The sequence below is a fragment of the Periplaneta americana genome, chromosome 16 (assembly GCF_040183065.1).
Source record: "Periplaneta americana isolate PAMFEO1 chromosome 16, P.americana_PAMFEO1_priV1, whole genome shotgun sequence".
In the NCBI taxonomy this organism is placed as follows: Eukaryota; Metazoa; Arthropoda; class Insecta; order Blattodea; family Blattidae; genus Periplaneta; species Periplaneta americana.
In genome coordinates, this window is record NC_091132.1 from 77,964,512 (window position 1) to 77,981,225 (window position 16,714).

Sequence of the window (16,714 nt, forward strand, 5' to 3'; positions counted from 1 at the left end):
AAAAACTTAGCTTACTCAGTATCACAAAACATACAGACGCAAGAAAAAATTGCTGCAATATTACAGCGCCATTAATTAATTAGGTAACTGTATTCTAATTACTTCCAACATTATAATCTCGAAGAAAGCAGAAAGCGAATGGTTCTAGAAAGAGGTAATTCAAATGGTCATCTTGTATTTGATAAGAATGAAACGAGTCAAAGACTCATTCGCTATAATTGCCATTGGTGACTCATGGTGATGAAGTCGGTAAATTTATCTTCCTTCCGCGGGACTGGTTGCTTGTCCGTTGTCTTGTAATTGTCCTGTGATTTCTCTGCGGTGGTCCTGCGTCATGCCAATCCCATGTTCAGGGAGGCCCGCATTTGTGAAATGTCTAGTGTACGATCTAAAGAATCTCCCTCCACTACCCGCAATGGTGTGTAAGTCGGAGAAAAAGGGAGATTAAAGAAAATAAGTAAGAAAGAAAGAAATAAAGAAGATGAGGCCGATGGTGATAAGTTCAGATAGTATATTTAAATTGTATATGCGAAGACAATAGTTACAATAATTACGAATATCCATGCCACATATCACGCTATATACTGAACAAATAAAACTGCACAGTGTTTCTTGGTTTAAGTGCTGCAGGGGTTAGCACTTTTATAATGGCGTACAGTGGTGACAAGTTTTGGAAAACATTGGTTGGGCTCAAACACTTGAGTTATAAATTAAAATAAATAAATATCATTAATAATAATAATAATAATAATTATAATATTATTATTATTATTATTATTATTATTATTATTATTAATACCGCAAATTATTGGGTGGACTCGGGCCCCACGGGCCCATATACTGTAAGTTGCTTCCACTGATGACTTAAAAAAAAAAAAAGGGAGCTTTGTCGGACACGCATTCCCTGTCTCAAGTGGCTGAAAGTGTCCTGCCCTACTACCCCACGAAGATTTTCACAATCTCTTTAAACACGGATACAGTCACCAGGCCTTAAATTTAAAAACTTGCCTACCTACAGGAGGTATCATTTCTACAATAACGTAGGCTCATATATTTTCTATCTCAAACGGTTCCAAATATCCTGCTCTTTTTCTTCTTCTTCTTCTTCTTCTTCTTCTTCTTCTTCTTCTTCAATTTAAGGATATTAAACTATAGCACTTAGCTGGCCGGCCCGGGTTCGATTCCCGGCGGGGTCAGAAATTTTCTTGTAAAATTTCTACCTCGGGACTAGGAGAGATGGTGGTACACAACTTCTAATCACTAAATTAAAATTTTGGCTCTGTATTCAATATACAGACAATTATATCATTTTCAATTTCATGGAGATTTTTCTTTTATTTTGATGACAATCATAGACTGGAAACTTATTTTGCACAAACACGAGTTTGCAAATGCCGTCAAAACTGTGAGTTTTTTTTTCAAGCTCGAGGTATTCTTGCATTCTTTTGATCTAAAACTGATTATTTATTTATTTATTTATTTATTTATTTATTTATTTATTTACTAGCCGTACCCGTGCGCTCCTCTGCACCTGTTAGAAATAAATATAAAGTAATTACGTAATTAAAATAGGACGTTTGATCCAGGGAACATTCGTGTTTGTTAGAAGGATAAATCGTTTAATATGTTACTTAATTGAAATTATATTTAAATAATTAAATTGCGATTATTTTGGTCCAGAGACCACTCATTTGGTGCAATGACAATTCCTTTAACATGTTTCTTATTTGTTATTACACGCAACTATAGTTTAATGAAGATTGACATATCATTTAGTTTTATTGTGTATACTTTATATTACTTGCTATATGGTTCCATTTAATTATGATAATAACTTAATTTTAACCCTTGTTTTCTACGTCTTCAGCAAATGGCGCTTGGCCCACTATGGTTCTGAAACCTTCAAATAACTTAAATAGTGATACAGCATAAACAGTGATATGTAATTATATTTCTTTCTTTCGAAAATGTAAGAATTCACGATCTTCTATGTACCATTGCCATGGAATGAATAAATGTGATTTTTCTTCCTACTCAAAAATTTTATATTTTGCACATGGGAATTACTGCAGGAACAACAACGCTACAATCTGAGGTGGCGGTGAAAACGTATTGTATTATTATTTTAAAAGTCTATCAGACCTACCAAATTTTGCATAGAATAAAACTTATCGGAAATCACTTTTAAAGAAACTTTTGTTATGTAACATTTTTCACAAAAAAAAAAAAACAATAATAAGCGAGATATTTCGATTTAATTCAGGCCCCGTTAAATGAAGTATTTTGAATGCCATATAGCCTAAAATCTAAATTATAACGAACTTAACTTATATTTCAATTTTCATCGAAATCCGTTCATCCATTATCGCGTGAAAAGGTAACAAATAGACAGACAGACAGACATACAAACAAAAATTTCAAAAAAGCGATTTTCGGTCTCAGGATGAATAATTATACATGTTAACACCAATTATTTTTGGAAAAGGGAAAATTACCAGAAAATTTTCGGCTACATATTTATTATTATAATATATTATATTATATTATATTATATTATATTATATTATATTATATTATATTATATTATATTATATTATATTATATTATATTATATTATATGGTATTATATTATATTATATTATATTATATTATATTATATTATATTATATTATATTATATTATATTATATTATATTATATTATATTATATTATATAAAAAGTGCGTTGATAACGGATGTACTCCGATAAGAAATTTTTTAATTTGTTGTGGGGGCTCTTGAATCTCAGAAGCAAGAACCTTTACAATAGCGCAACATAATCTGCTTGGCTCATTACCCTATTTTTTTTGCATTGCATTTATTGCATATATAGTCTATTTTATGTATTTTAACACGATTCAATTGAGCATAGTTAAAATTTGAATTATGAAATAATGGATTGCTAAGCTAACGTACTATTACTGCATACTAAATCAATACACTCTCGTTGTTCATTAAATTCTCTGAGATTAAAATGAGTGTGTACATAAATATTATTTTAAGAAATACAGAAAACGAATGTACAAAAAAGCATATCAAATTTTCTGTGCATAGGAATAGTTTAATAGCTTTCCATTGTTGCTGTCCAAGGCCCCTTTTTCGATTGTTGTTGCCCAAGGCCCCTTATAGACGAAGTCATTTGTTATTTCATTGCACCGTCTTAGATGGCGTTATTTTAATTTTAAAACTCATTTATCTCATTAAATATCAGTCCCATCAAAATTGTGTAAAGAATAAAACTTATCGGAAATCATTTTTAAAGAAACTTTTGTTATGTAACATCTTTCACAAAAATCAATAATAAGCGAGATATTTCGATTTATTTAATTCAGGCCCCCTTATAACCCCCCTTTTAAATAAAGTATTTTGAATGCCATATAGCCTAAAATCTAAGTTACAACGAACTTAATTTATATTCCAATTTTCATATAAATCAGTTCAGCCATGATCGCGTGAAAAGGTAACAAACATACAGACAGACATACAAACAAAAATTTCAAAAATGCGATTTTCGGTTTCAGGGTGGTTAATTATATATGTTAGGACCAATTATTTTTGGAAAATCGAAAATTACCAGAAAAATTTCGGCTGCAGATTTATTATTAGTATAGATTTATTTATTTATTTATTTATTTATTTATTTATTTATTTATTTATTTATTTATTTATTTATTTATTTATTTATTTGGTTATTTAACTACGCTGTATCAACTACGAAGTTATTTAGCGTTGATGGAATTGGTGATAGTGAGATGATATTTGGCGAGGATTCGATATAGATTACCTGACATTTGCCTTACGATTGGGGAAAGCTTAGGAAAAAAACCCAACCAGGTAATCAGCCCAAACGAGAATCGAACCCGCGCCCGAGCACAATTTCAGATCGACAGCCAATCGCCTTAGCCAACAGAGCTAAGTCGGTGGCTCCACCGTCTGTGGGGAAAGTATACTTTTATACTTCCATCAGTAAGCACATATCTCAATGTTTTCTTCTTTAATATTTTTTGGACTTTCAGCCGGTTGAATGCAACTATTTAAAAACGGACTCGGTATCTATCTGTCACTGCTATGATTGCTTTTAGTTTCTTCAGGAAGATATTCAAAAAGCTGTTGTTTAAAATTGTGCAAACTTAATTGTATGTCCGCAAAAACAAACAAGAATTTGTCACGTCATACGATACCTACATAGCTAAACTTTCCGTGACTTCTTTAGGCCTAATGTACTGGAATGAATAAATTTTCCTTTCCTCCAGTAATGTCTACAGGCAATCAAGTTTCCTTATAAATCAGTCTATTTTATTTTCGGCTGTTATGTTAACATCTTGGTCTATCAACCTACTGTTTAAAGTGTTCTAAGTGTTTGAAAAAAAAATATATCAGCAAGGAAGGCCAGTTTAAGAAGCCATAAAGAATTGAAAATTAGGTCTGCATATTGCAATTTCTCGTCTTGCAGATATCGAAGCTGGGTGGTATTGACTGGTTTTGAGTCAAATTGTCGTTGTTATCGCTCTTACAGGCATTTGTATTTTTCGAATGAGCTTAATTACTGGTAACATAATGAGGGGTCGCAAACAAATACTTATCTCACCCAAAAGTGGGTCGCACCTTCAAAAAGTTTGGGAACCACTGTCTTCTTACATCTTGATCATTCCTCTCCATATCACTATGTTTCTTACTGGAATCTACATACCTGCAATTTAGTGTTATCAACAGTACTACGAAAATAGTTCTTTAAAAACAGGGAAAGCCCCTGCCCCGATGATATTTCATACTCGTATCAGTAACGAAGTTCGATAAGTGTTAATAAGTGTTCATACATGTAAAAAAATACTTGTTGTGAATATTATGTACAGCCTATCTGAAGGAAGAGTTAAACTCGGATAAGATATGTTCAATGTTGTAGCTTGTAAGTAAGTCCTAGAAAGTTTTACTTTAATTTTTCACCATAATAAAGAACATAATAGGAAATCTGACTTCATAGGACCGATTATTATCCAAATGTTTTTCACTTTTTATGTACTCTTACTATAACAAGATATAACGGCAATTCTTACACACAAGGATAAAATACAGGAGTCTACCAATGAAACACAGAGGAGAGAGTGATGATCAAGTGGATGCAAATTGATATATTTTATTTTTTTAATTTTATTGGGTTATTTTACGACGCTGTATAAACATCTAGGTTATTTAGCGCCTGAAAGAATGAAGGTGATAATGCCGGTGAAATGAGTCCGGGGTCCAGCACCGAAAGTTACCCAGCGCAAATTGATATAAAGAGCGTAGATCTCAAGTAATCAATGCATAACACAGTTTGAAATAGAGCCAAAAATATAAAGCCGCATTGTTTTTTTTAATCTTTTTTTTTTACTAATTCTACAGCCACAGACTTTGTCATGAGAAAGAGTAACTGTATTCAATATTGATCATTCGTAAGCAGCGGAATTCCTTATTCCTTTTTCATGTGGTCGGCACGGCATAGGCCCATATCTCAAGACAATACGGCAATCACGGGACGAAGTACAAAAACTCGTATGTAGAAACAGAAACAAATATAAATCTTTCTACCGAAGATCGAAACCGGTCCTGAATAACGCTCTGAATTTGAGAGTTGAATTTACTTCGGACGTTGTGGGCGTATAATTTATTCCAAGAATTGTGTGTCTGTACACATTTATGAGAGGGCGGCAATGAACCTCCGGGTTCCTTAAAAGCCGTAAGTAAGTATGTGCATTTATGCATGTATTTTGTTTCATTTAGCTCTCTTATAGCAAGGATGAATGTTACAGTTGTAGACCGCACTCCTGTAAGTACATAATATAATATTCAATAATATGCAATCTATCGATTCAGGTTAAATAACATCCAGTTCCGAAGAAGTCCGCATTTAATGCCACTCCGTCCGTCTGAGAATTCTGCAATCTCCTCATTTTGACGGATATTTGTGCATATGAACAGTACTACATTCTGCTGTATCCTGCGTTGACCTGAAACTATTGATTGATGCGTAGCCGAACATGCTGATACCTACTCACAGCGACGGACGGCACTTCGTGTCATCTGTATTATTGAATTTTACATGGTTGATAAATTTGTAAGAAAGTTACTGTAGCTGCGCTTCTAGAAAAAACCGAGATAAGAAAGAGGCCTATATAGCCCTTAAAAGCCTACCCCCTTCGATGGAATTTTAACTAAGAAAATTAAGATACGTAAATGGCAACTCTAGACACTGGGAATGACGCATGCATATTCTCTATCATAAACAGTGGCCTGCACTTTTAACTATCTATTCTTCCTGAATATTTTCGTTTGCTTATCGACAGGCAGGTTCTGCACGAGAATATAAAAGTCGATATAGTTGTCTTAACTAATACTGTCCGCGTTGTCTAGCTACAATGACGATACTTCTCGTATTAGAGGTGGTTGCGGCTCTTACATTCTCCGAAGCCGTTCCCCAACAAGAGGTTAAAGGTAAATTAAAATCTAACAAGGTTTATGTGAAACCAATAGCTTTCATTCTTTCAGCTTACAATCATGTTGATATTTTATTTCCTACCGAAAGAAATTTGAAGCGTTCCGATAGGTCTGAATTTTGCGCTCTCTTCCTCCAGTGCATATTGGAAGTTTTATTTATCCCAGAGTAGTTGTACTGACGAGATATAATAAAATTCCATCCTGGTTTCGCGGCCAGACTCGCTAACCGTTACTCCACAGGCGTGGTCTCTTTCCGTCTTTGTCCATTACATGTCGACCTAACAAAACGTTATTCCGTACAAATACGTGAAGTATTAATTAAAATGTTACATCGGATTACATTACTACCATGAAATAATTTATCGATCTAATGTATTAAATAAATTAATTTGGTTTGATTTCAAAAAAATTTGACATTTAAACTCATATTTAATGTTATATTATTAATATGCACCACTAAGCGGAAATGAATCAATCTTGAAAGACAATCGTAGGCCTACTTCATTGTTTTATGAAAAATGTTATGACCATAACTTCATCTGACGTTATAAAATAATACTTTGTGCACCCCTGCGTGCTACATGGTACTAAATTGCTTATATGTAATCACCAGGCTTGTCTGGTCGAATAATTATTAGGCAATGTAATTAGTCTTATTTTTAAATAATGTTTCCGGAAAAGAAATATTTGATACCCGGTCATGTACGTACATTCAACCCCATTAATGGCTTTTAATCTGGTGGATGCAATTTTAAGCAATAGCAAAGCAGGGTCGTGTCAAGGGGGGTTATCTCGGGCGATGTTAAAAAAAAGTATCATTAGTTATACAGTTGAGCGTGATTGGAGTTCGGAAAAATTACCAGTGAGATAAATTATGCAATGAAATATGATGGAAAGAATTAGATGTAGCAACATTTTGACCAGTATTTTGCCACACCACAGAGAGATAACACTGCCGTGACCTTACATCCTGAAATGACACAATTTCTGTGAATCTTTGCGATCTTATCAATTATTGAACAAGTTCGCCATATGGTCGGAAATTTCTATGGACTTCGTGGTAGTGGATAACGTGAAATTAAGAAAACACTATCAGCCATTTTATTTCTCTACTATAACATAATTACTTTCTAAAGCAGAGTCAATCCCATTACAGACCAAAGAGACCCAGAGAATGGCTGGAAGTTAAGCTCTCTCTAAAGGAGAGATTAAAAAAAAATCATTAGAAATATACACAGGAACTCAAAGATTAGGAAACGAATGCACGGTTTTCCAAGCAGAACTCATCGGAATCAAAATGATAATTGATTGGATAATATCCCAACGTAAGGATAAAACATCGTATGGCATCCACGTCGACTCGCAAGCTGCACTTCATGCAGTAGCTAACAAAAGAACGACACAGCCGATTGCAGTGTACATTAGAAAGAAAATGATTGACCTTAAGAAAACTACCGAAATTTCACTGATCTGGATCAAAGGCCACTCTGGAATTAAGGGCAACGAAAGAGCCGACTATCTGGCCAAAATTGCAGCCAGATATAGGAACACCATAGAATATAACTCCATCCCACTACGCCTTTCTAAACAACTAATCCAAAACTATTATATAAACATCTGGAATGCTACATACATACACACAGAGGTAGCACTACATACAAAACACTATATTCCATCCATCACACAGTCCACACCTGTGGAGTAACGGTCAGCGCGTCTGGCCGCGAAACCAGGTGGCCCGGGTTCGAATCCCGGTCGGGGCAAGTTATCTGGTTGAGGTTTTTTCCGGGGTTTTCCCTCAAACCAATAGAAGCAAATGCTGGATAACTTTCGGTGTTGGATCCCGGACTCATTTCACCGGCATTATCACCTTCATATCATTCAGACGCTAAATAACCTAAGATGTTGATACAGCGTCGTAAAATAACCCAATAAAATAAAATTAAAAATCCATCACACATAGGCTCTCAATATCCCTAAGGCCAAACCATATCCTATCCCAATTCCTGACAAACCACGGATGTTTCAAATCATATTTGCACAGAATTAACAAATCACCGTCTCCATTATGCAGTTGCCCCGAGAAAACACGTCACACAGCAATACACTTACTGACGGAATGCACACACTTTTTAACAGACCGGCCTTCAATACTGTCGAAGCAAAGTCTGCACTAAATGATGAGGACACACATAAATACAGTAGGAGTGACAAGTTTCATCAACAACATCTACTGTTCTCTTCAAGAATAGCATCTGAAATATAAGTGATATGCCTATGGCAAAGCACAGGTTGTATACTCTAAGCAAACAAATAGAAAAAGGAGACATTAATGACAATGTCAGTCCTACGTGCCCACCAGCTTTACCCACAAGGAAATCGTTCTGATACTCATTTCTGCACCGAGAGCATATCCAAACTCTAAACGAGGATACTTAATATTCATCCGTCTCGGCATCAACGCTGCACTATGTTCGGTGGGGAAGAAAGGGCTTGAAAAGAAGTCATATGTCTCCCCGTGAGATGATAGAAATCGCTCTTGGTGCCCAACTCTGCCAAAGGTCATGGATGGATATTTAGTAGTTCGCAAACCAGAAGTACTTCGAAACTTTCCTCAAGAGATGAGACTGTGATTTATAGTGCCGGTCTCTTCATATCATCGTTTTATACCGTACAAATCAAAACAATTGAAGAATTCAGAAGCAAAGGGGTATAAGAGCACTTTAGTTAATTTTAGTTAGTATGACAGCAAGTCCCAAGAGGGCTTTCCGCTATGTCATACACAACTTGTCAACGTTACCTGAAACTTTACCTCTGCCGCATGAATCGTGTTCAGGCATTACACGATGTGGATCTTTAGAAACGGATCACATTTGATTTCAAGCCACAGCTGCAACAAGAGATAAACATCGGCATCATGTACCAGCAGTTTGGTGCATCTCCTCATTGAAGAAAGGAAGTTCTTGAATAACATTCGACATCAGTTGCTGACTAGCAGTCATAATAGCAAATTGCAACTTACACGCATAGGCAAGTTATTATAAGATACATTTGGAAGTGTATGTCAGATTTACGTAACGTATCAATATTATTAATAGAAAATTTTTTGTCAGTGCAGTTTATTTATTTCGTTACAAGTACCTATATTTTATCTAACAATGTAACACTGGATGACAACTTACGTGATGATTCTGACACTACTTTGCAAATGATAGCTTTAAAGTTCAGATGATGGTGCTGAAGGCAATGTATAGATTGAATATGAAACTTGTGACAGTGACAAGGATCCAAAATACATACCGGGATGAAGTTGCAGCTCAAGGAGAAAAAAAATAATGGAAGATACAGTAGAAAAGGTTGAGAATATTTGTAGAAAACAAGCGAAGAGAGAAAGAAGAAAAGCAGCAAGAAAACAGTCACCATGTATTCTGCTACCGAAGAAAAGAAAAGAAAGAATAAAATCGTATTCTGAAAGATTTTCCTGTAGTTATATGGTTTTTTTGTTTTCTGTAAATTTATTTTGATACAAGCAGAAATTAGAAACAAAAAACAAATAAAACTAAAGAAATGAAATAAAAATTATATTCGTAAATATTTTCTTGTAGTTAGGTCTATATTATTTTATATTTCATGCAAGTTTATTTTCATGAAAATAAAAATTAGAAACAAAAAAAAAAAAAAGAGACATAAACAGAACTACAGAGAAGTAAATAAAAATTTTATTCCAAAACGAATATAGAGCCCAAAAACACTCTTTTTGCCTATTACGTCATTTTTACATATTAATAGCAATATAGTACTATAGGTCCACCAAATTCTTATTACCGATTGGAGATGAGGTCGCTGCAAACAGGAAGCATGCAACTAGCTCAGTAGTTCGGACTCCTGCCGTCGGTAATAGGAACTTGTCTAGCCTGTACTCAATGACGATAGCATTCTAGGGTTAAATTACCAACAAACAGAATTTGTTCCTTTATATCCGCAATTAAACACAACTTTTGAGTTAAATGATCTGTTCCAGTCGGTATATCATCATCATTTCAGATATGGTTATTGTGCACAGTTAGTCTTGCTCTTGTAGCTACTTCGATCCGTCTTTCTATATTTCTATAGTATTGCTAATCTGGATTTATTTCAAGTACCGATATATGTGTGACAAATTTTCAATGTAATGCTTTCAGTTTTCAAGCCTTCACTGTTTCGATTTGAAATCTAGTACTAGTCTTAGGATAACTAATCACAATGTCAGTCAAAAGTTTTCGGAACTCAGTTCTTCACGTTAACAATGTGCAATGAAGTTTTATATCCATAGTTTGTGACAAAATAGAACGATTGTCCCCTTGAAAATCACAATATAAAAAAGAGGACTAGTAAAATTTAAGGGTTCAGAACCATAATGGGCCAAGCGCCATTTACTAAAACCGCAGAAAATAAGGGTTAAAATGAAGTTATTACCACAATTCAATGGAAACATATAGCAAGTAATATAAAGTATACACATTAAAACTAAGTGATATGTCAATCTTCATTAAACTATGATATTCACTTAACTGTAACCCTTTCTTTCTCTGTTTTTAATAACTGGCGCTTGGCCCACTATGGCTCTGAATCCTTCAATTATCCAATACATAATTTTTAATTATTTTAAAGTTAACAGTGTGTCTCATATATTTAATTTTACTTTGTGGACGTGAACAGCGAAATGACATCTTAATATTGTCCCATTTGCTTATTAAAATGTGAGTTAAGATAACTTTACAAATAAATGTGTGCAGGAATATTTTGGTGTTAATTTATTTGCTTTAAAAGATATAGTTTAAAAAAGGAACTTTGAAAACCCTTTACATAAACCAAGGTTCTGTAAACTTATTAGAGGTACCGAAACTAGGGAAATAAATTACAGTTTTTACTCTATATTCTTCACTGCATGGATAACGCAAGTTTCCTGCTGTTTCCGCATGCCTCTGTATTTCACAGTTGAGTTAAAGCCATTAAAGGTTTTCAGAGATCCCTTTTTGTAAATTTTATTTGTACAGCAGGCTACAAATTAATCCCAAAATGGTTCTGGATAATGCTATTGATTTTTAAATGTATGAAAGCAATAGTGAGGACGAGACTGAGATATCAGTTCTCGGTTAACATCTATAAACCAAAACTATTAGAATTTTCTTTAAGTTATAGTAAATTAAGAAAAATATGTATAAAACTGCAATACTTCTACTATTTCTTGATGCTTTAATTTTTATTAATCGTATTATGATTTTGAAGTGGAAAAACTCTCAACACTGATAAAATATTTGTCAAAAATTAATGCAAAAAATATTTCATTACAGAATGTTAACGTAAGTAATGAACTAGAGTTTCTAAACTTTTGGCTGTTACTGTATCAAATTTTCTACAATAGATTCCTGATCATATAAGCTATGTCGGCTCATCATACTCAATGTCAAGTTGAACTACCTTTTCGTAGAACTGACCTAATTTATTCTGCTATCTTAATACGACATATAAATACAATTTAAATGGAGTAAGGGAGAAAGCAAAACCATGTTTCAAACCTTTTATATATTAAAATTTTCTAAAACACATTTTCTGACATTTAGTTGGCTTTGTGTTAATTAATTGTTATGTTATAATCATGAGGAAATGTTTATTTTCCGCAAAATAATTACCAAGAAGTTCTTTGGTGCTGTTGGGCAAATCTTTTCAAAATTACCATTTCTCCTCAGCAAGGTTTTTCGTTTACATTGTTGTTTGTTTAGTCAACTATCGAAGACAGATCTGAACCTCACAAGTGATACCAACAAGGCGCCACTTATAAAGGCAACTAGACCAAGAGATAATGGGGTAGGGTGATCAGATTCTTTCTCTCTCTATTGCATACATCGCCGATTTTCTACATATTACACTAATAAGACTTCAGATGCATACAAACAATTGTTCTTCCTCTGATACATATCGTCAAGTGACATATACTGCCTGATAATAGATTTATTTGTTTATTTCTTTATTTCTTTATTTATTTAATTATTTATTATTTATTTATTTATTTATTTATATTTATTTATTTATTTCTGTAACAGCGCAAAGCCCTAATTACAATAGACAGTACAAATAGTTGTTTAGAACTTAAAATTGGAGATAACATGAAAAAAGAGATAATAACAGATACAAATGCAAGATACAAGTATAAATACAAATGTAAAATGAAAAGAAGCTGACAAATACATATTTACATATGTAAATAAAAGACACAGATACAGTTATAAATGAAAAGTACAAAATATAAAATGAAAAATAGATAAATGTAGATATCATAAACAAAATATGTAAACTGTAGCTATAAAGGCAAATTACAGAGTAACAAATAGATAGCAGTACAAATGGCTTTTAAGGAACTCGCAGATTCATTGCCGCTCTCAAATAAGCCCGCCATCGGTCCCTATCCTGTGCAAGATTATCCAATCTCTATCACCTCCCTCAAATCCATTTTAATATTATACTCCCATCTACGTCTCGACCTCCCCAAAGGTCTTTTGCCCTCCGGTCTCCCAACTAACACACTATATGCATTTCTGGATTCACCCATACATGCTACATGCCCTGCTTATCTCAAACGTCTGGATTTAATAATCCTAATTAAGTCAGGTGAAGAATACAATGCATGCAGTTATGCTTTGTGTAACTTTCTCCTTCTCCTGTAACTTCATCCCTCTTAGTCCCAAATATTTTCCTAAGAACCTTATTCTCAAACACCCTTAATCTCTGTTCCTCTCTCAAAGTGAGAGTTCAAGTTTCACATCCATACAGAACAACCGGTAATATAACCGTTTTATAAATTCTAACTTCAAGATTTTTTGACAGCAGACTAGATGACAAAAGCTTCTCAATCGAATAATAACAGGTGTTTCCCATGTTTATTCTGCGTTTAATTTCCTCCCAAGTGTTATTTATATTTATTACATGAAAAATACAAAATAAATAATGAAAAGTATATATATATATATATATATATAATAACCAAAAGATGTAAAATGTAGTTATAAGTGGCAAATTACGGATTAACAAAGAGATAGCAATACTGTTTAAAATCAACTACCTTCAGGATATTAATAGGAATATATTTATATTTCATGTAAGCAATGCTGAAATCTAGATCCCATGTTTTACATTGAATTTTGAACACATTTGTAACGCTGGTGAATGCTGAATACTGTACATATCAGCCAGGATCTCAATCAGAGGCACCGTTTACATTATGACATACTAATTAATGTCTTCCTTTCAGAATAACTCCAAACCACTATCTGTGTTCATTAATGACAGTTAAGAATACAGTAGGTACAAGTAATTGTTTCTCATTTGCAATATTCCTATCAACATGCCAGTCAACTTCCTCTTAGGGGCATCGAGACAGAAGACTCTTCATTGTGCGAACAGACAACCGGCGTGAAACAATACCACAGCTTTGTTTACATTTCGTGTATTTTGTAGTCAGTTACATAATGCATGAAATTAATAAATATAACCTGTTGCTGATCTAGCATTTCTCCATCTCTCACCTAGCTACCTGCTGAGCTCTTCCTATAATTGCTGTTATTTCAATTACAAACTGCTGTAAATGAGAAAACAATTTGTGAACTGCGTCGCTGATATCAATACAATTACACAGTATGTTAATGTCAACATTACAAATTATAGTCACTGTTTTTCAAATACATTACATGGCGCGCGAAATTAATTTCTGTTCTTCCCTGTTCGTTTGAGCAAATGAAGGTCCTTATATTGTCTAGTAATTGCATCATTATTGCGACGAATTTTTCATTAGGCTCCTATCGATAGCATCATGAAATTGTACGATGAAGTGGATTTTCAAGTGCATGATCATGAAGAGAATTTGCTGATGTCGATTGTCTCATGCTCACCGCTCTTTCTTCTAGACCAGAGATGGGGGATTTTTTCTGTATTTGCAATAAGTATGCTGCGTATTTTCACTCGTGTATATTGTTCTGAGGATTTTTTTCTTTTTAGGAGGGAAGGAACATCCCACGCACTACGACTATCTATTTGTCTATTGTACACTCCCCTATATGGGATGAGTTGCATGCCCACCGATCCTCTACCCGCACCGACCCCCTTGTCGACCGGTCCCTACAGCCAACAGAGGCCATATACCACTCCTGCTTCGGTAACCCCCCCCCAAGGCTCCCTTAACGGTCCTAGGGTGGAAGTCCTCCCCCGGGAAGGTCTGCCCCGGAGTCCGTTGCAGAAGTAATCCATCATCATATGAATACAATCCATGGAGGCCGGTCGAGAGAGCCAGCAGCTTCGGAGGGCCGCCTGTAGAGCGAACTGAAAATCAGAAGTAACGGGATGATGAAAGAAAGGATGATAGATGTGGAAAGGAAGTGGTGAAGATGATTGGGGTTCCAATCGCCTGATAAAGCTACCTGGTATTCATCCATAGGAATGAGGGAAAAATCCAGAAAAAAAACTTTGGGCGTTCTGAGGATTACCTAGCTTCTAGGCGTTCTTGACTTTCTTGTATTCCTAAAGTCAGAGATCGACAAACAGCGATTGTAATACTTAAAAAGCGAACTAAAATAGGCAATTCATTACTTTTTTTTATGTAAAAAGAGCTTTTGTGAGTCAGTTACAGTACGGCTAGCACGAGGAACATTAAACGACGCTCAGGGTCTCAACTGAACCCTCTGTGTGAAGGTGATTATTTATTTTTGTAGGTAGGAATTGGCATACAATGTTCAGTTTGTGGAAAAGTTGTTACATTTTATAGAAAACTTAACTTAAATTGCCATTATAAAACATACTATATTACTCAATATGAAAATGTCGTATGAGTGGATCGTAAAACCGTCTTGAATGATCTTCATAATTATTGTATTTGTCTGAGTATAAGGCACACGCATTTTCGAGGGAAAAAAATGTCACTGAATATCAAAATGTATTTACAGTGTTTCGAATATAAAGTAATACGTAGGTGAACGTTTATCATATAGCTACAAAATCTAACTAGGATAGAATCCCTCTTTAATCTTCTTCGTGAAAACTCAGAAATTCATCTCGGGAGCTAAATGAAGAGAGACCCTTGAAATCTTTTCTACAACAAATTATTCTCTGTACCATTTGTTTAACTTGGTCACCGCTATTAATGTGCTTTTTAAGTGTTTATTAGTGATAACTTATGCGACAAAATGTAGGAAGATTTTCTACGGACTTCCTGACACACGTTCACCTCGGTTCTCGACTTGACTCACCTAAGACCCACAAGCAGTAGATGCGGATGCGCCGAGGATTATTCACTCAGTACAAATACTACTACATTTACCACTATTACAACTACTTCTACTAGTACAACTGCTACTACTATTATGACTATTGTCCACACCTGTGGAGTAACGGTTAGCGCGTCTGGCCGCGAAATCAGGTAGCCCGGGCAAGTTACCTGATTGAGGCTTTTTCCGGGGTATTTCCTCAACCCAATTTGAGCTAATGCTGGGTAACTTTCAGTTCTGGACCCCGGACTCATTTCACCGCCATTATCACCATCTCATTCAGACGCTAAATAACCAAAGATGTCGATACAGCGTCGTAAAATAACCTAATTAAAATATGACTACTGCTACTACTACTGTTACTACTACTGCTACTACTACTGCTACTACTATTACTACTACTACTACTACTACTACTACTACTACTACTACTACTACTAGTACTACTACTACTACTACTACTACTAATATTAATAATAATAATAATAATAATAATAATAATAATAATAATAATGAAATTATACCAACAACTACAACTAATACAACTATTATTGCTACTAGTGTCGGCCTGGGTAGCGCAGCCCTTTTAGCGCTGGCCTTCTGTGCTCGAGGTTGCGGGTTCGATCCCGTCCCACATCGATGGTATTTAAGTGTGCCTAAATGTGACAGCCTCATGTTAGTAGATTTACTGGCATGTAAAAGAACTCCTGTGGGACAAACTTCCAGCACACCGGCGGCGCTGATATAACCTCGGCAGTTGCGAGCGTCGTTAAATAAACCATAATTTTTTTCTACTAGCAATAGGCTCATTTCAACTATTATTGCTACTAGTACTAGGATAATACTACTACTACTGCCAGCATTAATAGTTTGGATCTCACAGATTCTTTCGGTGACACTATGCTTTTG

General features: G+C 34.6%; 1 protein-coding gene across 1 annotated transcript in view; it reads left to right on the forward strand.

Annotated features, from left to right (window-relative positions):
• The first annotated feature begins 6,416 nt into the window (after window positions 1–6,416).
• LOC138716507 (hemocyanin-like) overlaps window positions 6,417–16,714 on the forward strand; it is a 168,594-nt gene continuing 158,296 nt past the window's right edge. The window contains exon 1 of the mRNA XM_069849651.1: window positions 6,417–6,509. Within this exon, the coding sequence (XP_069705752.1) occupies window positions 6,434–6,509 (76 nt within the window). The 5' untranslated portion in view covers window positions 6,417–6,433. The remainder of the gene's footprint in view (window positions 6,510–16,714) is intronic.